The 23,685-nt window shown below is 41.1% G+C and overlaps 2 protein-coding genes across 4 annotated transcripts in view; one reads left to right on the top strand and one right to left on the bottom strand.

Annotated features, from left to right (window-relative positions):
* Positions 1–9,359: 9,359 nt before the first annotated feature.
* On the bottom strand, positions 9,360–16,036 carry trappc3 (trafficking protein particle complex subunit 3). Its single transcript, XM_035620719.2, has 5 exons — positions 15,865–16,036; positions 14,905–15,002; positions 13,326–13,425; positions 10,082–10,264; positions 9,360–9,889 (listed from the first exon to the last, which is right to left on the bottom strand). The coding sequence occupies exons 1-5, from the start codon at positions 15,904–15,906 to the stop codon at positions 9,770–9,772; spliced, it is 543 nt and encodes a 180-aa protein (XP_035476612.1). The 5' UTR covers positions 15,907–16,036; the 3' UTR covers positions 9,360–9,769.
* A 574-nt stretch (positions 16,037–16,610) lies between these two features.
* Positions 16,611–23,685, top strand: part of smap2 (small ArfGAP2) — a 32,796-nt gene continuing 25,721 nt past the window's right edge. For 2 of the 3 annotated variants that reach the window (XM_035621208.2, XM_035621204.2), the window contains exon 1: positions 16,614–17,026. In XM_035621208.2, coding sequence (XP_035477101.1) covers positions 16,921–17,026 — 106 coding nt within the window. In that variant the 5' untranslated portion in view covers positions 16,614–16,920. Of the gene's footprint in view, positions 17,027–23,685 lie in introns of all 3 variants that reach the window. The other variant, XM_035621205.2, reaches the window with a different exon arrangement.

Below are 23,685 nucleotides of genomic sequence, written 5' to 3'. Positions count from 1 at the left end.
TGAGTGTCCACAACCAGGTTGACCCTGGTAGATCCAGTATTCATGTTGGAGGTGTCGCTATTGGGACAGTTGGCACCTCTGCCCTCGTGTTTGAGTAGATTTAATGCTTCAATCAAATTCTCATTGCAGCACATACTATGAAATATAGCAACATCAGTGAGATAATTTATGATTTGAGTATTGCAGCTGCTGCAGTGATGGAAAGTTTACTTATGACATATTTTGACATATGACAAAATTCATATCAGTCAAATTATTGTGACAGACGTTTCAACAGTTTAAGTTTTTACAACTTCTACTGAGACCTGTGGATCACATAGACTGTTTGTAAAAATGGGCATTGTTATATAGTCTGGAAAATTAGTGCCTGATGACCAGCAGATGGCGACTCCACTAGTTCCAAAAAAAAAAGTCAGTTTCTATAGAAGTCTATGACAAAATACTTCTCATTTGATTTATAACGTCAGTAAACATTTTCCTGAGGAATTTATGGTCTCAATCACTAGTTTCAAGTCTTCTCCAATACAGCAAGATGTTCATTTTCTAAATTATGGTCTCATTTAGAGTAAAATAGATTATAAAGCACATTATGCATTGGATCGTGGATACAGTGGTGCATGGTTGCAGGTGTAGTAGGCCACACAGTGGAAAAACGCTTAGTCATATCCTCCTCACAATCCTACGTTTGAGAAAAAATGGCACTGGTCAAAATGCTTAACCCGAGGCTTCAAAATGGCAGTTCGTAAAACCAAATGGTGATGTCACATTGGGTTGCCACTTGGTGGATCAGTATAAACACAAGTGTAAAGGGTTTTTTTCTGTTTATTGCTGCAGGATAATACTGTTTACATTCCCTTTATATAATTTAGCAAGGATTTGCAGTCATTACATTTTGATGTTTAGCTAGTAAAATATTCACTATGTTCCCCACCAATGTTCAGATTTTTAACAACACAAAGTACAGTGTTTCCTCTAGGTTTTTTTTCAGCAGTGGGGGCAGGCCTTTAAACATATTTTGTAAGGTGTGCTGCTGCTGCAACACATTGGGATCAATAAAGTTAATCTATCTATCTACAAGTCAAATTCAATACTATACAAATACAAATTTAAGGAAAATAAGTCCATCAAAGCAGCAATATGGGCAAAATGTGATACTAAAGTGCATCAGTGCACAACATCTAACTACATGTTAAAGATCTTAACTGGAGGAGCCTGATCAGCAGACTGTCAGTCACACTCTGACCGCAGCACAACAAACCAACACTGTAGCTACATTGCTCCAAATCAATGTCATGCTGCCTTAAATGTTTGTCCAGAATGGAGGTGCGATCAGACTTGCAGCCAATAAATGTCCCGCATTTACTGCAATTTGCCTTGTTTTCACTTTCTCTGTAAAAAGTGCAGGGAGACTTTTGACCGTTTAACTCGGTCCATGTTGATTCTTATCAAAATGAACGTAATGGGAACCCTGACGTACATGACATTTGTCATAGAAATCCATATCCCAATCAAATGTGATCCTCATGTTGGAACTGGAGGAAAAGTCAATATTATTCATTCTCTGAGGACAATAAATGTCAGTGCAAACTTTTTGGGCAGTCTGCATAAAAGCATGGGGCCAGCTAACTGCCATTCTGAGAGCCACGACATTGTAAAGACTGAACTGCTAATGGTATTTTTATGATCAAATTTTTTGCATTAGTGATATTTTATACATCTGTTTGTATTTCTTTAAAAATTTGGTAGACAGACTTATATACAAACACCCTGTCATGTGTTTAATGCTCTGTTGGTGGTAAGAATATTAGGTGAAGAAAAAAAAATTGGATACATTGCTGTATGGACAAAGTCATGAACTCCTTACTCCAGCCAGATAAACATACTTCCAAAAAGAAAGGTCATCACTCTCATCCTGGCAAATGCATGTTCATCATTCTCACATCGTCTATTTGCACCTGCCATAAATTAGATAAAACAGAGAAGGACAAAGCAGAGATAAAAGTAAAGAGAAAACAAGTAAATGTTGGATTCTCTCTTATTTTTCAAATCATGCTTTTATCTTCCAAAGCACATCTCCGCGGACATCCAGGTTCCGTCAATCCAGACACAAAAGATTTGATATTTGCATGTGCGGCTGTTTGTAGCCATGTGTTTGGTTGTAACTTGGTCATAAAGACCAAAATCTGTCCAGCTTTCTAAATTCTTTCCTTCCTGAAACCAAAAACACATGACAGTCCTTTACCTGGCTAACTGATAGACAGATGTGCAGACACTGACCTGCACCATGAGTGGCCTGGAAACCATCTGACAAAATGATACACAATTCCTCCCACTTCCTCTCCCTATCTGTCCCTTTGGCGCTGGACCCAGTGGGTGTTTTGTCTGGGCCAGATTTGCAGTAGATTTAAGCACCACTGAATATAACCTGGCTAGCTAATTGGAAAAAGGTTTGAATTGTATGAGGCCCATGGAGAGCGCTTTCAGCACCTCTGCATTGAATGAGAAACAAAATCTCATAGGGGGGCACAAAGGTGAAGCAGATGCACAATGCACATGGATATATTCTCTGGAGTACATTATGTATGCATGCAGACACAAACATCATAATTTTAGAGGCCGTAGAAATTTAAAAAAAACCTTTGGCACAGTGCTCGAATTACTGAATGACATGACCAAGGGAATAGAAAAGGTTGAACATTCAGCTTCATATGTTTGGAATGAACATTGCCATTTGAGAATACGCTCACATTATCCATCCTGAATATATCTACAGCCTGTGTTGTATTTGAAGGACGGAAGAATGCACCTCTTGTTCTCTCTCAGACACCTCTTGTTCTCTCTCAGACACATGCAAAGTGAAGTGAAGATGCCTCCTTTCGTTTATCAAAAATATCCTCCCATGTGCTAATGAGGTACTCAAAGACCTACAATGACAGCATAAATCATGCTGTTGTTTCACAAAATCATACATTTTGTAAGGTTTGCATGCACCTTGAATCACATTACTTTCATGCCCATTTTTTGCCTGAAAGGAAGAGAAAATCACTTCTGCTGTACAGGAATTGTGAGAACTACACCTTTCACTAGCAATTTAAACCTACGTTGTCTATAATCTCATTTTACTTTAGATTTTCATCATGGATCAGTGAAGGGGCACGCTCTCTGCATTTTAGCTTGTCTGATAAATACGGCCCATTACATAAATCTATCATCAAACCGAGGCCTTTGTGTCTGTGCCAAGCAGGTGAAGAAGAGGTCTTTGACAAGGCAACAATAAAGAAGACTTTAAAGACTTTACATTTGGGCAAACACATCCCCACAGACTCCAGATATATTAGGATCGAGAAACACTACACTTCATGAAAACAATAGAACAAGGGACAATGTGAGCAATAGTATTCAAAACAAAAGGATTGAGAGCAGATATGCTAAAATTGTGCCAGCAGTAGCTGAGTTACAAATGTATTTGTGGAAAAAGGATATATTCAGAGGTTTTTTTTTATTAACTACAGTAGTGGTGTGGCTCTATAGTTGTAAATTTAACTAAACTAAAATATATCAACAACTATGCTCCTGGCAATTTTGACATTCTTGGTCCTCAGATGTTGAATCTTCCTGAATTTGGATATTTCCTGACTTTTTGTCTAGCGACACAAGCATGATTTTATCACAACCATTGGATGGTTTGTTTATTTTATTTTTTAAAAAGTCATCAATGGAGCCCATGGAAGCTTGCTTACAACTTTGGTGAACCCTTGATGCAACAAAATTAATTAAATAAATTAAACTTTGTTTAGTACTTTTTTCACCAAAACTAATGACATTAATTCATACCTAGTGTTTAACGCTAACTAATATTTATGCAAGCTAACAAAATGTAAAAAATTTGCATGTTAACTTTGAGAACACGTTAGCATCACAATGTCAGCATTTTCTTGAAAGCACCGCTGTGGCAGAGCTGCTAACATGGCTGTAGGCAGCTAGGATGTTGCTAGGAGAAAAGTGAAAGGCATGATGACTACCTAACAAAATGACAGGTGTAGCATGTCTGGTAAATTGATAAATGGACTGCATTTAAATTGTGCTTTTATAGTCTTATCTACTCAAGGCGCCTTTTTACATCACAAGTCACATTCACCCATTCACACACACATTCATACAGCACTGCTATATGCCTTTTCTGTCAGAGGCAGTTTAGTGTTAGGTGTCTTGACCAATGACACTTCAACATGCTGACTGTGAGAAGCAGGGATCCAACCACTGACCGTCCGGTTTATAGACAACCTCTCTTTCTCCTGAGCCAATATAATATAAAAAGAAAGCAGTAGGTAAAAGAAGGCTGTTGATGATGAAAACATTGGAAATCACCTGTATTTGCTGTCAGTAACAGACAATAACAAAATTCCTGATATTTTCAAATTTGCTACGTCTTAATAAATTATGGATATTCACTTCAATGTCAACACACCAAAGTAGTATTTCTTTTTTTAACATTTCAAAGATTCACTTAACTTTATTTAGCAGTTGGGTGGAAAAATAGCCATTTTCAATTTTGGGATTTGCCATAAATCCCAGTCCACCTTTCAGAATCCAGTCTCATTTTCCAGTGTGAAGGCTTGAGGTGTTTTCTATGGAAAGTCAACCTATGCCTGAAATGTCTACCCTCCATAATAGGCCATCCAGAGCAATAACAATCACACACACACACACACACAGACCGGTGTGAGAGATTCTTGAAGTGGGAAGGTAATAAATGACTTGCTGAAGACAGGAAGCCTCAGAGCTTTCTGTCTTGAGCTCTGAGGCTGGTGCCTAGATTTATGCTGTGATATTATTTAAGATTTCATGCTTTAAAAGTTAGATAGGTGGTCTGTTTGGGAGACATGTATCATCAGAAGTACTTCAATCTAATCAGTGGATGGTGTGGTTTTTTTTGAGTTTAATGTGGCACACAACACAATCACACAGACGGTCGGTTCATGCTTGGCAGTGTTGAGCGGAGATATCCCGTCCAGTGCAGCTGGTGTGCAGCCTCTAGGCAGCCCTGTGCTCTGGGAGGGAAGCCTGGTTTGATTTTAGTCCAGGGCAAACCAGGACTTTCACATTCCTGCTTTTCAATTGGTATTAACATATTTGTTACTGCCTGGGAGACTGATATAAATATATTCTTACATGTGCATTTTGAGGAAAAGGCCCAGGAATACTGAAGTCTAAGGTTAGGTGCCGCTTGCCCTCAGGGCTAGCTTGTGTAAAATTATACATGACACTTTTTTTTTCTTTCTCTCCCACTCATTCTCTGCATTTGATCTTCAAGTTAGGCTGTTCCCAGCTGGAAAGTTCTGCTGCTTTTACATTAACCAACTTGAGTGGCTGTGGGGTCACAAAAGAGGAAAGGAGGGAGAAATACAAGACAAAGGTTGAGTGTGTTGTGGGAAAATGAGGCACAAAGATAAAGAGGATCTGGAACGGGTAAAACCTGTATCATCAGGAACGCCTACAAACTCCTCTTCATCAGATCCTAAAAAAAAAAAGAGGAAGAACGAAAGAGCAGGAGGAAATTGGAAGCAGAGTGAAGGCAGCTTAGCAGCTCCCATCAAAAAGGCCTGGAAGAAAGGGAAGGAGGAAAAACTAAAAACAAGGCATCAAATGGCTCTGTGTCCTCTAGGGCTCCGACTGAATCCCTCCTGGAACCAGCCAGGTTACTGCTAATACAGAAAAGAGACCCAGCTTTGAACCGATTTCAGTCTTGTCTTCCTGCTGAAAAGATGTTTTCTTTGTTAACGCAAATCCCTTGTGACTCTGGTGATCCAGGATTTTATTGTACGAGTTTGCTGGATCCAATCCTTTCTTTTATTTTTGAGCTTGGAGAGGTGTGTTTTACCAGTTTTGTTTTCTCATCTCACCCTTCCTGCCAACATTCCTGATGACCCAAACCTAAAAACCTCTATCTATTGGATGCACAGTCCATGCTAAATGGCATGTGGTTAATAGTTTGTCTGGAATTTGATGATGATTCATATTCCAAATGGCTTGCAGATGCTCTAGCAGATTTCAGCAGGTACATACTGTGATTGAACACCAAATCAACTCGTACTTACCTCTAAAATGAACATCCACATTTATTCACTAAGTTGTTTGTTTACATAAATCCCAGAGAAACATCCACACAACGCACAAAAATCCTACTTTTACTGGGTATATTAGACTTTAGAAAAAGTCTTGTTTTCATATGAGCATCTTTTCAGATCCACACAAGCAGCTCATTAAATCAAGCACCTCTTCCCACGGCTTCACTGCCTGGGAACATTATTATAGCTGTCTGGAGTTTATTTAAAATTTTTAGGAACACTGACTTATTGCCGACTCATTGCAATCTCTTCTCAATGCGTGACGTCCATCTTACTTTTATCTCTGCTCTGAGTGTGTTTCGCAAGACGCGAAACACACTCCGAAAAAAACTGGAAATCCTGGGTGACTGCCTCTTCAGTCAGTCCTTACCTCACCTGAGAGACAACACATTTCCCCAAAAGAGGACGTTCCCAGAAGTTTGACTATCACAATCCTTTCTTTGATTTAGAGACCGCTGGCTTACTTTGAGCACATCAGCAATCATCGGATGGAATGACAAAAACAATGAAAAAGATTGAGAAAAAAGAGAAACAGTTGGTGGAAATGAATGGAGTGGAGTTGGAAGAAAGGGATGCAGTATTCAATAAGCACAGGTCAATACCAGGCTGTGCGCTGGGCTTTACTGTCACAGCGTGTCTTTCACCATTTGTTTCCCATAAAGGCCACATGGTAACATTTAGCTGCCTTAAAGCGGTGTGCCATGTCTAAGGCCCGAACATTTGCTACTTGTCTTCCAGATCTCTCCTAATAAAGTTTTCTAAAAAGTAAAGTCATCTGGATAAATAATATTAATTATAACAATAATAATAACAACACAAAGTAAATATATAATTTGGCACAGTATATTTGCCACAAGTGGGAGACACTGAAAACAGTGTGTGAGATATGAGTGATGAAAAACGTTTATCATCCAGAGTGCATATGCACATGTGGTTTGAACAACTACGGGAGAGAGAAAAGAGAGGAGGGAAAACAATAGATAAAAATAGCTTCTTCAAAGCAATTCCTCGTGGCTCAGGAAGAGTCTTAAATGCCTCTGCAACAACTTACTTTTGTCTCTTTGTGTTTTCATTCTGCGACATCTGCACTCTTGTAAAGGGAATAGAAATCACAGATGCACAGGTTATGAGGAGTGACGTCATAACGCAGCGTAAGGTTAGTTTGTAGTCTCAATACTTTCTGGTTTAATGGATAAAACTGTGGAAACAATCAACATTAAAACTGTCACTAGACTCAGTCATAGAACTTTAAGGGCCGGGAAACAGAAAAATGGCCTATTTGTGTTTGGACAAGGTCCTTCTAGTGTGTATTAACACCTATTTTTACACTGGTAGTACACTGGTGGTAATAAATTTCAACCTCACTTTGGCCTCCATGTACAGTTTTTGTGTATACCCGTGTGTGTGTCTGTCAAGTCAAATTCTTGTGAACACATCACAAAGTGATACAGGTTTTCACAAATACACAAAACCAGCTGTCCATTCATTGGCTGCTGCCAAGTCATTTACATTGAGCTCCTGCACAAAAACTAGATCCTGCACCTCTTCCCATCCAACATCCACAACACGGGCCTGCAGGGTGTATAGATATGCACACGTAATGTGTCGAGAGATCGCCTAATGGCCCAACCGGGCTTATTGCCTACTGGCAGGCTTTGCAGTGCTTCCACTTTTTAACCTTTTAAATGAGCACAAACCCAGACAAATGTGGGCAGAGGCTTAAGCAGCAAATAATACTAAGAAATGCCTACATCTTTCTGTGGATTATAAAGTACAAAAATAACATGTCTTCATCATTTGTCTAATCTTGAGCCAAATCAAAGCTTAAAATTGACCAACACAAAAAAAAAACTTTTTCAGTGTTTGCGCACATAAATATATGTATCTGCGGAGCCTGCTAGCCCACAAACTGTGAAAAAAAGACCCCCCTGTCAGTTTTTTTTGTGGTCTAGCTAAAACCTACAACCTGACTCTGAAGAACTGGTTCAGATTTCTCTCCCGCGGTGATGTCACACAGTTGGACTCTTTGGTGAACAGGGGTGACATTTCCTAAATGTTTTTCAAGCGGTTGACCAATCACAACAGACTGGGCCAGCTGACCAATCAGAACACACTGGAGTTAGAGGAGGGGGGGCTAAAAGAAATCCATTCATTTAAAAAAGAGGGTGCAGGAATGGGCAGTATGAGGACACGAATGCCTTTTCTGAACATTAGAGCATGTAAACCTTTTCAAATGGTAACCCAAATTAAAAGTATGAACCTGAATGAGCATAAAATGTTACCTTTAACTAGACAAATTGGCAGCATTTATGTTTATCTGACCTCTATTCCCACAAATAAGGAATTTATTTCTCCCACAATATCAATTTTTGGCCCAAAAAAAGCTACATGTAAATAATTTAAGCCACATACTTGGGAACAATGCAGCCTACAGCTACGGAATACAATGTACACAGCAACATCTGGTGGCTGTTTTGAGCATATACCACAATACTAAAACTGTAAAACCACAAATTGGTTCATGTAATAGCAGCTATAAAATAGGATGTTTAGAGTCTGAAAGCTATCAGCAGCTAATAGCTGACAGATTTTCCCAAAAGGAAATCCCTATCTTACAAACTCATCCTCTAAATTCGAGTTTGGTACAAATGATATTGTTCTTCTACATGGTAAAAAAAAGAAAAAAAAAGAAAAGAAACATGATATACGTTCCTGTAGTGTCCAGAACAGATTTTTGCTTCTAAAGTGGGACCAGAGATTAAGTGTGTGTGTGTGTGTGTGTGTGTGTGTGTGTGTGCGCACACGCACGGGTGAATGGCCATCTGTGTTTTCAGTTATTGACGAGGTGTGCAGTGGACCTAAATGAGAAGTTGTGTTCATTACTTCGGGGTGCTGTAAAGGCATTCACAGGTGTGACAAACAGAACCAAGCACAGGCAGCCTTTCCTTTTGTGCATGCTCGCACGCACACAGAGATATTAGGTCTGATATTATTTGCTTTAGTAGCTGCAGTAGTCCAAAGGGATAAGACTCTCGCAGCCCAAAGAATCAGAACTGACAGGGTGGTATAGAGTGTGTGGAGAGAGTGTTTGGTGTGTGTGTGTGTGTGTGTGTGTGTGTGTGTGTGTGTGTGTGTGTGTGTGTGTGTGAGTCCTCCGTACCACGTTAAGTGTTCCAGGTCCCCCATCAGGCATGTTATTAAGTGTCACCTCTCTAATCACAAACACAAGAATCACATCACATATGTTGCATTTATTACAATTAAATACAATTGGCAGCAATATAGTGTGATTTATTTAAAGACAAAGACTTTCCTGCACAAAAAAAAGATAACAGCCTACACATGGTAAATCTTATGTGCACCCCTTTCAAGAAACAGGATATCAGTTTTCACGTCAATTTAGGAAAACCAGATTTTCCATGTTGGATGGCGACATAAATGGTTCGGACCATTCTTTTACCCTCTACACTGCCAGATGTCATTAGGGAGAAACTCTCACAGTGCATAGTTCACTCAAAAAAATTTTGGGAAAAGGAAAAGAACTATTAAGGTGTACCACTCAGCTTGATGTTTAAGGTTTTGTTAATCCATCCCGTCTGTAAGTGAAGGTTCTTCCTTGGATAACTTCTCCTTCATTTCCATTACTCATCTCCTGCTGGGAGATTTTCTTCGATCCTCTTGATGAACTTCATGCGGATTTCTGTAACATTGTCCCCTCTCAGGGTGTCCTGGACAAATCTCACATCCACCGCCATCTGGACCTAAAGCACATTCATCATCCATTTCATTTATACAGTATTTCATTACACCTATTAATATACCTGATGTGTCTGCTATTAGTAATTGCAACTGTGGCAGTGTTCAATAAGTATCCAAGTCTTTTTTTCCTCATAAATGTGTAAAGGTCCCCCCAAAACCGATCCTGTTTAATACTAAAAAAGTGTTGACTTTACCATCTCCAGGGCTCCTCTGAGGACGCCACACAGCAGGTTGGAGTAGATCAGCGTGTTGTGGTTATCAGGTAGCTCCACAAAGTCTACCAACGGGTTATTCTCTAAGATGAGGGAGAATTCATCTCCTGCCGGGCTCCAGTTGGTCACACTGGGGGTGACGCCCAGATACATCTTGAATGCAACCTAACATAAATGTGGATAAAGGATTATACCCAGAGCAGGATTACTTGAAAACTAATGTTTCATTGTATTTTAGTATATCTGTGCACATCCCTTAATGAATTTTTAGATTTTTTTCCAGCAACTTTTTACTAATTACTACAGCTACAAAAAATATTTGCCGTTTGCACCAAAATAAACTGGCTGCAGAGCCAATACTAATGCTAGATTGTTCTATTATATTGCATTTGCTTAAGGATTATTACCTCTCCTCTAAAGTTATTTTGGGGCTCAGGCGCCGGTTGCATATATGCCCAATGTTCTGCCCTGTCCTGACAAAACTTCCCATTGTTTACTTTTTGGGATTCTCTCTCAACATCAACTGAGCCTGCGGATCCCTGCCAAAGCAGGCTGACTTACCACACCAAATTCACTGACTATCACTCAGCTTTTCCTAATGTTTTTCACAGTAAAAGTCATCATTAGTTATCTTCGCTGGAAGAGAAGAGAGGATGGGGCTCTGTTCTGGGCCCCATCCTCTTCTCTCTGTACACCAGGTCATTAGGCTCTGTCATTCACTCACACAGCTTTTCCTACCATAGCTATGCAGATGACACCCAACTCATTTGGTCCTTTCCACAATCTGAATCCCAGGTGGCAGAACTAATCACTGCATGTCTGGCTGACATTTCTCAGTGGATGTCGACGCACCAACTGAAGCTCAATCTGGACAAGACCGAGATGCTGCTCCTCCCAAGGAAGGCGTCTCCCATCATCGACCTCTCCATCACCACTTAGAACTCTGTGGTGACCCCTACTCAAACTGCAAACTGGGGCTGCGTTTCATTAGTAAACATGAAACTAACATTTCTTACATGCTGTCCTTCACTCCCCCTCAGCCCTTTGTATTACGTAACTGCATACATCACACGGGGGCCCCTTGGAGAACAGAGGGAAGGTGGGCGGGGGATTGAAATGGAACACACCTGCCCTTTTTCACTTTCAGCCCAAACTATCATGGATCGACCACCAGTTGTAGGCTTCGCTCTATACTGCATCTTACAAATAATCAGAAAATACCTTTAGACTCATTTCAATCAGACAAAGGTGTTTTCTACGGATGATTGCAATCCGTCGGGGTGGATGGGACAAAAATTCTGCCCCGTTAATTTGGTCCCTTACCGGCCCAATTTCAGAATGGGGCATTATTTGCTTTATAATAGCAAATATCAGGCTCATGTGAGATTATGGCGGCGCACTTAGAGGCAAATACTGTAAATCATCTCTCTCTCTCTCTCTCTCACTCACTCCCTTGCGCATCATGATTATCATCACTATTATTGCTAATCTTCTTTAGTGGTAAGCAACCGTGTTCTACATACATTACTGCCACTTACCCATAGATGTATTCTCCAAATGCATAACTGCAGTGCATTGTGGGTGATATCCACCTCTCAAGTGACCATCGTTGTTCAATCGCTCCCTCAGCCCTCCAAGGGTCGATCCCATGTTCACTTCAGTTTTTCAGACAAATGGAATGACACTTATGATGGCGGCAAGGTTTGCTCCGAGGGCAAGTGAACGAGGGCATGTTGAACCACTAATGAAACGCAGCCTGGGTGTTACACTGGACGACCAGCTGTCCTTCTCTGCCAACATCGCAGTGACGACCCGCTCCTGCAGATTCATCCTCCACAACATCAGGAGGATATGTCCGTTTCCTCACCAATAAGGTGACGGAGGTATTGGTGCAGGCTCTTGTTATCTTACGTCTGGACTACTGGAACTCCCTCCTAGCTGTTCTCCCGACATGTGCCATCCCACCTCTGCAGCTCATCCAGGATGCAGTGGCCCGATTGGTCTTAAACTTACCAAAATTCTCCCACACTGCAGTGCTCCTCTGCACCGCCTTCCGGTGGTGGCTCAAATCCAATTCAAGGCACTGGTACTCGACTACCATGCTGCGAATGGCTCAGGCCCTTCCTACATCCAGAAAATGGTCAAACCTTACACCACAGCCTGTCCACTCCGCTCTGCTACTGTCAAACGGGTTGCTTCTCATGTATACCTAAGGACATCAGGACAGCAGAAACCCTTCAAAGCTTCTGTCGCAGACTGAAGCAAATTCACTGGACAGATTTGGACTTGTGAATGTAAAAGGGTCACGTCCTGAGTTCCAGCCTTACATGAGCACAGATATCATTTGAAACAGTGAAAAAACAGAAAAATAATTAAACAATTCAGGATCCATAACTTTAAAAAAAACAAAACAGTTTTTGATCAAATAACAGACCTCTTTTGTGTATATTTAACTGGAGAATGGCTCAGGTGATATTAGAGTTTGGCCACAGGTCATGTGATATCCTGAGCTGTCACCGTGCCTTCCAAACCGCTGTCCAATAGTGCTCCTCTACTTACAGACATCACCCTTCACTTTGTGACCGTCAGCCAGCTCCCTGAGCTAGTGTAGGCTTACATCTGTGGAATGACTCTCCTTGAGAGCAGCAGCATCACCTTGAAAACAGCTGGAGTGCTGAACACACAATCAGGCCTTTGAGCTGCCTTAACTGTCTGCCTGCGTCCTTCTGTCTCTCCAGGGATAAATACAGAGGAAGAAGAACATATGACACCAGTAATAATATCAGCCAGGTGATTCAGTAAACGACAAGACTACGGAGTCTAAAGTTGCTTCAGGGCTTAATCAAGATGACCTACACACTAACGATAAAGCAGCGAAGGGGTGTCACTGAATACACAGCACCTTTCTGGGGGATGAAATTACATTTCTTCCCACATGTAAGTGAATACACACCTTCTGAGTTTCAAGGTTACTATCACACAAGCAAAGATGAATGTGATCTTGGCATTGAATTTAGGAAAATGCAGAGTAATGCTTTCTGGGAGTTTTCTCTTCTGCTTTCCCTATGCGTCCTCCTCCTCCAACCATCCTTCTGTTCTTTCTCTGATCACTTTTTGGGTGTTTCACCAGAACCCTCTCTGTAAGCTGTCCTTCCTGTTCTCCCGCCCCACAATCTTGGTCGAAATCCATGGTCACGCTCTGATTGGCCTGGAACTTTCCAATTACCTTAGCAATGACATCGGCTGTTTCTCGGAAGTCCTGACACCTGCCGATACTGGAGCGTGCCAGGAAGTCCTCAATAAGACGCACTCCGATGTTATAACCCCTATGAAAGAGAGAAACATGGAGAGTTAGGCAGTGAGAAGGAGAGATAAAGTCCTTCTCCTCTCCCAAGTCTTAATAGGCTACCGTTAAGAAGAAGGACAAAGTTACAAATACCCTAAGTCATTTAGGGTTCATACAGTTGGAAAATTATGAAAATTATGATTGGAAATCCGAAGCCAACTGATGTTTCCTGATCCTAACATGGTCTGTCTCTGAACATTTGGCTGGCAACTGGCAGAGTGGGCAGTGCAGACTCAATGCCATCTAAGGCCAGGTAGTTCAAGCCTCAACTCACAGAGCTTAAGGTGGCCGCACAACCAGAAAAGCAAAACACACCCAGTCTAAAGTTCTGTCATCATGGCATGAATTTTGGAGTTATAAACCAATCATTTTTTTCTAAATCTTAATCTGCTGGAGCATTGTGTCCAGTATGGCGTTCCTGAGGGTTTTTTTCCACTTAAAAACACATATCATGTCCTCTTCTTCAAAAGATCCCCATAGGCTCTGAGGAATTTCCACTGACACATAAGTGTGAGAAATAAAACCTCACTATGTCATCCCTCTGTTACAGCTAGTGCCAAAGTACATTATGAACAGAGAACAGTAGAATGTGTCAGGGTGGTGGGAGGTTGCGAGTAAAAAGGAGACACACAAGAGGTCAAAAATCTCCTCTCCTCCAAAACTTTATCATATTGGAGCAAAGCAACTTGGTTCATGCACACACTGGTGTGTGCCAGTAACTAATTGTATGAGCTTGGCAGTTAATTGTTAAAGTTAATTGCATTAATAATTATTTTTAAGAAAGGCTGAACAAAAACAGACATTTGTTACTAATGAAGGATCCACCTCATAAGAACACAAAATAAATTACATGATAAGAAAAAAGAACATTTGTGTATATCAATCACTTGTAAAGATTATTTTAATGGATGTATTGCTAATGTGAGACTATACTCACTTCAATCATATTGTTGACATGTGTGAGTGTTGTGTGAGTGTTGTGTGATTGTGTGTGACTGTGTGCTCTGTCCCTGCGAGGAGCTTTATGTCTCCTCCTGTGTGTCTGGATGTGTGGCTTTGGCCTGGGGTGTGTCTGCTGCTTCTAGCCTCCTGTGAGAAAATAGTGAGACTTTATTAGTCCCAGTGCATTAACATTGAAGAGTATGATTCAATAGATCTGGATTTTGTGTAAATAGATTAACCCACCTTGTTATAAATAGCACTGAGGCTTTAGGAGTGAACTACCATTTTCTTGTGAATTGTTTTTATCTTCGGGAGACAGGTGTAGTAAATGTATATTGTTTTGTTTTGTTTCACCTGGGATTAATCAGCATGTTTTGAGGAGATTTTATTCAGATGTTTTATTTTGATTGTTTTGGCCTGGGTTTGCCCTAAAGCGATATCTCTTGAGTGATTATTGTCACATTATTTACAGATCGGTTTTTCCAACTATGGGGACATAATAGAAGGGGATACTTACATCTTGTCCAGTTGTTTATTGACTTCCTCGTCATTCTCGTAGTCTTTACAAAGCTGAGTGACCAGGGCCCCATAGGTCAGTGTGAACAGCTCAGAATTCTATAGGATAAAACTTTTTTTCATGATGTTTGTGTTTTCTCAAATTAACTGTATGGCTCAGGAAGACATAGCACAAACACCAAGCCACCCTCGATGATATACTGAGCACAGCAAAAAGCATCCACTTAAAATTATGTAAAAAAACACATTTGCCAGTGGTCCCAGGTGATATGAGGTTAAAGTAACCTGCCAATTGCCAAGAATTTTGGCAATTGGCAGGTTAAAAAAAACAACATTATCTGATAATGTGTGAAGTCACTGGGATACTTCCTCCACCAGGAATTTTATCAGGTAAATCTATGGACAGCTCCTGGTGCTGAAATTACCTCGAATATGAATTAATAAAAAATAAATAAAGGTTTTCACGTAAAATAAAAACACTAATTAATTAACAATAGATCGCCTGTAAAAAAAAAAAAAGTTTTCCAATTTAACAGTGCTGCTACAAAAGATACTCCATACCTAAACCTACTAACTCATTTCTCTGGCTCTTTCAACTGATTCATTAAATGTCTATAAAATGTTTAGGTTAAGTTCAGCTCTAGGTCAGCTCAGTAGTTTGGACAACAGTGTTCAAATCTTACATTATAAATTGTATTTGTAAAGTTATCTTGAAGTGAGAATACTCAAACAGTCATACAAGGCTACAAAGGCTAGGTAAAGCCAGCAACGTTCAACACTGATTTCAAATGTTTTTTCATTAATCTAGCTAGGTCAAACAAACATAAATGGCTGACAATGATTTATTTTCCAGTGGTATAACAGAGCTCGCGATTAAGCGAGCTAACGTCATCTGACTGCTAGCATTTCGCTAGCCATGCTAGGTGAATTGGCTGATGTTAATCCTGCGTGAATTGCCTACCATCTTCTTGCTGTCTGTTGTTCGGTTGGATTGCCTAGACATTGTGGTCAGGGTTACTGGCTTACACAGGTGGCGACTCGATATAAATCCTTTATTAATATGATTCTGGCCCAGCAGTTATTTCCGTATTCTCCAGTGTAGTCAATCACTTCCGCTATTATCAAGCTTGATGTATTGCAGCATAAACTTCCGGTATTAATTTAGACTAAAGTAATCTTTTGGGGAAGTTCGTGAGTAATACAAATCAATGTGATGAGAGAAAACGTACGAGAAAATAATAAAACAAGCCACTATTGCTGTCACGTTATTGTAAATACCGTTTTGTTTCAACAGCAGAAACACGTCAATTACTTTTTATTTTGAAGTTAAAGTCATCGTATATCCGGCAGTGCTTCAAGCAAATCGACCAGCTTGCCGTTCTTCAGTCAGCTGTTTCACCAACTTTTCTTCTGCTGTTCAATTCTTTGCATGTTGTTGTATCGCCGTCTTGCGTCTTGGAGGGGAACATTTCACCATAATTCTCATAAACTTCTCATAGTTGACCACAGGGTGGCAGTATGCTTAATATATTGACAGATAAACTAAACCAAATGATCAGCTTTGAAAAAAAAGTATAACTTGAGAGAGACTAGTCACACTACGTCTGAACAAAAACTGTGTGTGTGTGTGTGTGTGTGTGTTTTTGAGAGAGAGAGAGAGAGAGAGAGAGAGAGAGAGAGAGAGATGTGACTAAGGGCAGGGGACTCGGTGCCAGTGGTAGATTACAGGTGCTCTTCGAAGTCAAAATTACATTTTTAATCTTGGTAATCGGTCTCCCTCCACCTTAAATCTTGATTAGCGTATTTTACACCTTCCAATAACCTGCATGGTGGTTGGCTGAGAGGCAATCACCCCACCGCGGTGAAACAAAAACGCTACGCTCCACATCTAGGAGGAACAGCGACGGGAGCGCATGGCCTCTGCACACACTGCTTTCTTACATTTTGTGATTGAACAGGCTATTTTAACAACAGTGGGCGCGGGACGTAGAGGCTGTGGAGGAGGTGGACCGGTGCAATGATGACGGATAAATCTGTGAAAGACGTTGACAGATACCAGGCTGTCCTCAACTCGTTAGTATCGCTAGAGGAGAATAAATTTTGCGCTGACTGCGAATCCAAAGGTAGGTGCTTTTCTTTTTGTCTTGTGTCAGTGTGTGTCCACTGACAACAGCCTGCTAACAACCAGTGTGTGAATCGACTCCATCTGTCTAGTTCACTACGATGTAAAAACTGCGGCGATGCGTTCATCAGCTCTCGGCCAATTACAAGGCAGGGGCGATTATAGGATCAGAGCTTTACCCAATGATCCCAAGAAATGCCCGCTTTAAAAAAAGAAGAAGCAAAAGCTGTACAATTTGGACTATTAAGATACACATACAGACAGTAACACACTGGATGTAATATCAACACATAGCAGTGTTTCCCAAAGGATATATGGGGGCGGGGGGCATGCCCACCCTGAAGATTTTTTTTTTTTTTACATTTTGAAGTGAAATCCATCAATCTGGTTAACTTTGATAGCAATTTATGAGGCTAGATCTATAAGAACTTTATGCTCGTGTAAATAATTGTGTAATGTAGACTTAAAACCTATACATGTGTTGTATGGACACTGACCCTTTTTCTTTGTATGAAGTTATGAACAGATTATTTCCTGGGGATAATATATCAGGTGATTTTCCTCATATTTTTAAAGGGCCCATATTATGCTCCAGGCACCTTTTCAGCCTGCCTCCACGTATATTTGGTTATCTGGGGTGTCTGCCAGCCCATGAAGAATGAAAAGAAAACAATGAGTCGTTGATTTGTGGTTTGGGTTGGCCGTGCAGACGGTCTGTAAACGAGCCATTCACAGCTCGGGCGTCAAGTGACGTAAATTGACTCCTTCTACTGGGGCAACCACACCCCCAACCTGAGCAGCACCTCCCCCCTTGAAGTGCGGAAAAACAGATCGCGTCTACGCCATCATTTTCTCCCTGCAAGCGAACGACGACCGCGGGCATGGCCAAAAGATATAATAATGTTTGCTCTGTTGTTGGATGTACAGACCAACATAACGCCGGACTGGCAACCCATCTCTTTTTGACAGACGGAGCCTTTCCAACTGACCGAGGCGAAGCCCCGGAGGAGGCAAATGTACGTTTTCAAGATCGTATGTGCTCTAGTGCTGGGCGATATGGCTGAAAACTGTATCACGATAAGTGTTCAGGCCGGCGTAGCTAGACTCGCGGCCGGACGGCTTAGGTAGCTCACGGCCGGCGTAGCTAGACTCGCGGCCGGCCGGCATAGCTAGACTCTTTGCTCCGGTTTCTTCCAACGAGAACAAAAAAATTATCGAAACGTTCTATCGAACGCATTTTCTATTGATAACGTGTCTATCGCGATACATATCGTTATTGTTCTATCGCCCAGCCCTAATGTGCTCTGTGTGTAATTATGGAGAACGTTTTCGCTGTGCCTCCCCGGTCTCTACGTCGTGTATGTGCCTTGTCACGTGCGACTGTTGTCATGGCAGCGCAACGCCGTAGTTGCGGAGCAGACCCGGGGAGGAGCGAGGCGGAGCGAGGCGGAGCGAGGCGGGGGGTACACGAAGGGAGGGGGGCAAGATGCGAGCAGGAAAGCACTTGAATCGACTATAGTCTCACAGGGCTGTTTATGCAGAAAGAGGAGGGTGCTGTGTGGCTTGATCCTTGAGGTGTTTTGTCATGGAATGGCAAAGACATGTAGTGCACACACCTGAAAACCAATGTAACTTGTGTAAAAGGGGGCATAATATGGGCCCTTTAAGACCATATTTCACATTCACAACAACAGCGCGTTCAGGGTTCTGAACCGAACTTTGATTAAACAGGTGAACAGCTGCAGCAGCGCGGCGTCAGTCACCGCAGCTCAATTACTGCAAGTCACATTTAATTGTTTCAAAAAGAAAAATGCAACCAGCAACACCGCGGGGCAAACATACATGTTGAGAACGGGCTCTACACTAGTAACGTTAATAAGAACACAGCGGAGCTCTCCACCTCACTCAGTCTGGTAAAAGTCAAAAAATGTGTAACACATCGTTTTTTGTGTTACTTACTGGAACCAACGCACCACAGACAAACAGCCGCACTGTGTGTGTGTGTTTGTGTGTGTGTGTGTGTGTGTGTGTTTGTGTGTGTGTGTGTGTCTGTCTGTGAGTGCGAGATTGCACGCTGGCTACTACAGGGCTTTGGGCAATTGAAGGGAGAGAGAAAGTGGATCATACCTGGGTCTGTTGTATTTTCGTTGTCCGAATATTAAGTTGAAAACATATATTGTGTATAGTTTTGACCATTTTTATGCTTGTCAAACAGACTTTTAGGGTTGCTGGTACTAAAAACGGACTAAACATGCCACTGTTGCAAGGCACGGGGCCACTGGCCTCAAGTAACTTTTCTAATGTAAAGGACTTTGTGCAATGAGGTGGTGCAGACTGACAGTGAGACAAGACAGACAGGTCAAGTCAAATTTATTTATATGGCACGTTAAGACAGGAGTTGAGCCAAAGGAATCAACGCATGAATGAAAAAAAAAAGAGGGATAAGAGTGCAAGACAGAAACACAATCTGTGCAAAAGAAAAGACACAGATTATTTCAAAAGAAATAAAGACAAATAAAATAAGATAATGATAAGCTTTAACATGACAACATAATCAGGCTGAATTAAAAGCAAGATTAAAAAGGCAGCATTTTTAATTTGATTGAAAATCATTTCAAACGATTGCTGAAATTTCCTGTTAAAATACAAATATCCTATAGTGGGACAAGATGTGATGTGGGAAGTGAAAACATTGTGACTGTTTTTTTGACCTCAGGTAAGTGAGTGAACCTTAAGCCCCTTTCACACTGGCCAAAAAACCTGTTTAAATCCACTAACACCCGGCATTTTCTGCAGTTTGAAAACGTTTAATCAGCATTTAGCCCCGGGTCAGCCATAAACTGTCGGCACAGCGCGCAGCGCCAACTTTTATTCTTCTCACATATACACACACACTTCAATACCCATAAAGCCACCTTCTTAAAGGGCCAGACTTGGCTCGTAACACTGCGCTGAGTTAGTATACTTTGAAAGACAAAAGTACAAGATATAATGTAACGTTGACCACCGTTTCACTGGCTTCCATGCTGGCTGCTTTCTGTTGTTTACGACACTGTTCTTCTTCTTTGTTTAATGGCGCGCACCGCTCTCTACCGCCACCTAGGCCCACCACCTACCACTACACTGTTTTCGTGCTGGCGATCATCAGACCCTGGTCCGCTTGCAGTGTGAAAGTGGCCAATTGTCGATTAAACGCAATTTAACGCACGGATTGACCCGCGTTTTAAAAACACAGGTCTACACAGTAATTTTGTGGAAGTGGTATTATTGTCAGTGCTTTGTGTTCATTTGTATGAATGTCACTTTCACGGTGTTCTTTCTGTCTCTATCCCTCTCTCTCTGTCTGCCTGTGTCAAGAGCTTTGTATCACAAGGTTTTGTTCCAATGCATGTGTCCTTTTGATTGTATTTTTAATTAAATATAAATAGAACTAGATAATGTTGTTAGACTTCAGGCAAACACACTTGTGACTTGTGAAATAAAAATAGCTGTGTGATCAGGCGCTTGCAGTTTATACTGTATAGAGAAGTGGCTGTAGTCAACAAAAGCACAGGAAATCAATAATAATGGCCTTTTTTTCATTTGTAAGGCAGTTAAAATTCATCTTTTGCTGTGACTTCACCGTGCATAGGTCTGGTCATTAGACTAAAGATGAGATCAGTGGTCTGGGGGGGGGGATAGAAATCTCAAACACACCAAAATACTAAAACTCTGGATTTAAATATATCATAAAACCTGAAATGACGTTTGTCTTGTATCATTCAGTGTTTCATTACTACAACCCAAAGTACATTCTCTGTTCTGCATTTACTGTAAAAAAAAATACAGTATATATATATGGCTCCATGGTGCCTGAAAGGTCACTAATTTCTCATGTAACTGTGCTGATGAAAAGGCTGACACTGTCATGTACAGTAGGTTACTGCATGAATGGATATATTTTACCTCATACCTGTTTAGCACATTTTCCTCACGTGTTACAGTACTCCTCCGTGCATGTAATGGCAAGCTGAAAACTCCTACAAAACCACACGTGCAACTCTGTGTGTGGATGTGTGCCTTTGTTCCTCATCTCAAATCAGGGTTTTGGCCATATGGCTCGTAATGAGGTCTGGTCTAATCTTGTTTGCTCTGGCACAGATTACGGTGTGTTTATCACCTTCCTCCCTCTGGGTGACTGAAGAGGAAGTGGTGAGATGTATGAAGATGTTTGCTTACACGACTGTAAATAAAAAATGCACAAAAGCATTGCTACCAGGCAATCCCAATTTGTTCTTACTGTACTTATTCAACAGCAATCACATCTGCCTACAGTCTCAAGGGGCTTTGTGTGTGTGTGTGTGTGTGTGTGTGTGTTGTGCTCGCACAAAACTCTCCATTGTACTTGTGTTTACGGTTTACGTACACACCCTACCTTGGTTGCTGTGGAGATATATCACCTGGCAATGTCATGCCTTATCCCTCCACCACCACCACCATTAAGCAGCTTAATCTCATCCAATCAGAGGCCAGAAGGGATTTCCCCTTTCAAATAAGCAGCTGATTGGCTGTTAGTGTCCCCTGCCTGGCATAGAGTTCAAAGTCACACAGTACCACAGGTTGGGTGCCACAGTGATACTACTGTGTACACTCTCACTTACATTATTATTATGTAATTCCTTGAATATTGCATGCTACCAGTTTTGCTGTGTGGTATTTGGTTTAAATATTAAGCATAGCCAACGTATATTAAAATACCTTATGAAATGCCGAAGGTTTTTTGAACTAGTTCAAACAAAACTAGATTGTGACGACCCCTTCCCTTTTGCTCTGTCACCCTGTCTGTCTGGCAAAGTTTGCCGCGCCCACCAGCTGTAGTAACTGTACCAATTGGAAACACCTGGCGTCGGCGTTCCCAGTGGGTACAAGAATCGGGCTTTCATAGACAGTCTGTCACCTTTCCAGCGAGCAGATGCTTTTTGGGGCTTTTGATTATCAGTTGCTTTTCTGCTGTTTTGCTTTGATGCACATCCTACACTACTGATTCTACTGACAGACACACACTATGGTCAAATTTAATGGAGATTTGCATTATTTAAGTTGTTAAATTGATTTAATTGTTTAAATGGTGTGTTGCATGTTTTGTCAAGGCCTGTTCGGCAGGATTCTCGTGGATTCTCGTCCTAGGCCTCAGCCATGTCCTCGCCGTGTGTTCGTTTATTCAGAGGGAGAAAACAGTCATGAGTTCAATGCATTCACTCAAATCATGTTTATTTGCTCCAAGCAATAACAATACTTACAGAGTCTCCGGGTTTCTGTCTCACGAGTCACCAACCAGGGCTGGATCGCACAGAAGACAGGAACCTGGTACAATAGTTCATTTGCTATTTCTCCCGCATTGTGGGTGCGGTGTGTACGTGGGTGAACCGCCTGACTATGTGTCTGGACTTATCGTAATCGTTATTGTGTAATTATTTTGCTGTCCTAGGCTAAATTTGGTCTGAACAGAACATCTTGTTACATCTACTGTCTGTATGTTAATTAGTCTAATGTACGTAGTGCAGGCTCTGCAAGATTTGTTATAAAATCTTAAGTATAACGTATGTCAAGCTTTATAGGTGTCAGTATTTATTTAGCTATATGTCATTCCATTATTTAGCTATATGTCATTAGTTAGCTATATGTTAGTTCAGTGCAAAGTGTTATTTCAATACAACAGTACAAAATGTTATTTCAGTACATGCCTTAAGGTTGTGACAAGATTTATATGAGGTTAGGTTTGAAGTTGGAACCTGTTGAGGTCCTAAACATGTCGTTTGATATGCATCAGTTGTCTATGTTCACACACATTCATACAGCGCTTCTACAGTATATCTAGCGCTTTGTCAGCCACACGCAGTTGTCAATTTGGGGGTCAGAGTCTTGCCCAAAGACACTTTGGTATATGAAATGGACAAGTCGAGGATTAAACCACCGACAATATAAGTAAATAACATTAATCACTGAAACACAGCAAACCTTTGAATATTCCTTGGCCTGTTTGGTGATCAATCCTTGTTCAAGTGTGTACAATGATATATAAAACGCATAAAAAGTGAGATAATGTCAAACATCAATCTGTTGTGGCGAGTTTGCCTGGAAACATAGAAGCAGGTCATAGCACTGCACAGCAGGTTGAGAAAATACCAGGAAAAAAGGAGGTAAATAGCACTTACCTTAAAAACCTTTAAAAAATGCAGCTCAAAACATATATTCACAATGGTAGCAGTTATTTTAGGGGTTTGCATATATGCTTAGCTCATGTTTTTTGAATTATAGTGAATGATAGTTGGCCTTTTAAACTACATTTAGCCTGGGTCTGAGGGTACTGTTAGCCCCAAGGCGAGAGTATTTTTGCACTGGCACAACCCTGCCACATGCCAAAGAGGGTCAACGCCACTTTTAGCCTAAAAGTCTTGCTGGCTCTGAGTTTGCCCTGAGTTTGCAAGTGTGAAAGTTAAAATTGGGCTGCTTTCGGTTAAAGAGTAGCCTTGTAGATTTCATGCTATAATATAAACATTTGTTCCAACAGACATTTAACCCAGGGCTAGTAGAAGTGCAGTGTGACTTGTTTAGCCCTGGGCAAGTGATCCTGCTTAGAATATCGTGAGATATGACCAATATATTGCTTGCTTAAATGGA

The sequence above is a fragment of the Scophthalmus maximus genome, chromosome 22 (genome assembly GCF_022379125.1).
Source record: "Scophthalmus maximus strain ysfricsl-2021 chromosome 22, ASM2237912v1, whole genome shotgun sequence".
Taxonomy (NCBI): Eukaryota; Metazoa; Chordata; class Actinopteri; order Pleuronectiformes; family Scophthalmidae; genus Scophthalmus; species Scophthalmus maximus.
Note: the sequence above shows the minus strand (reverse complement) of the source record. Positions and strands in the feature narration are given on the sequence as shown.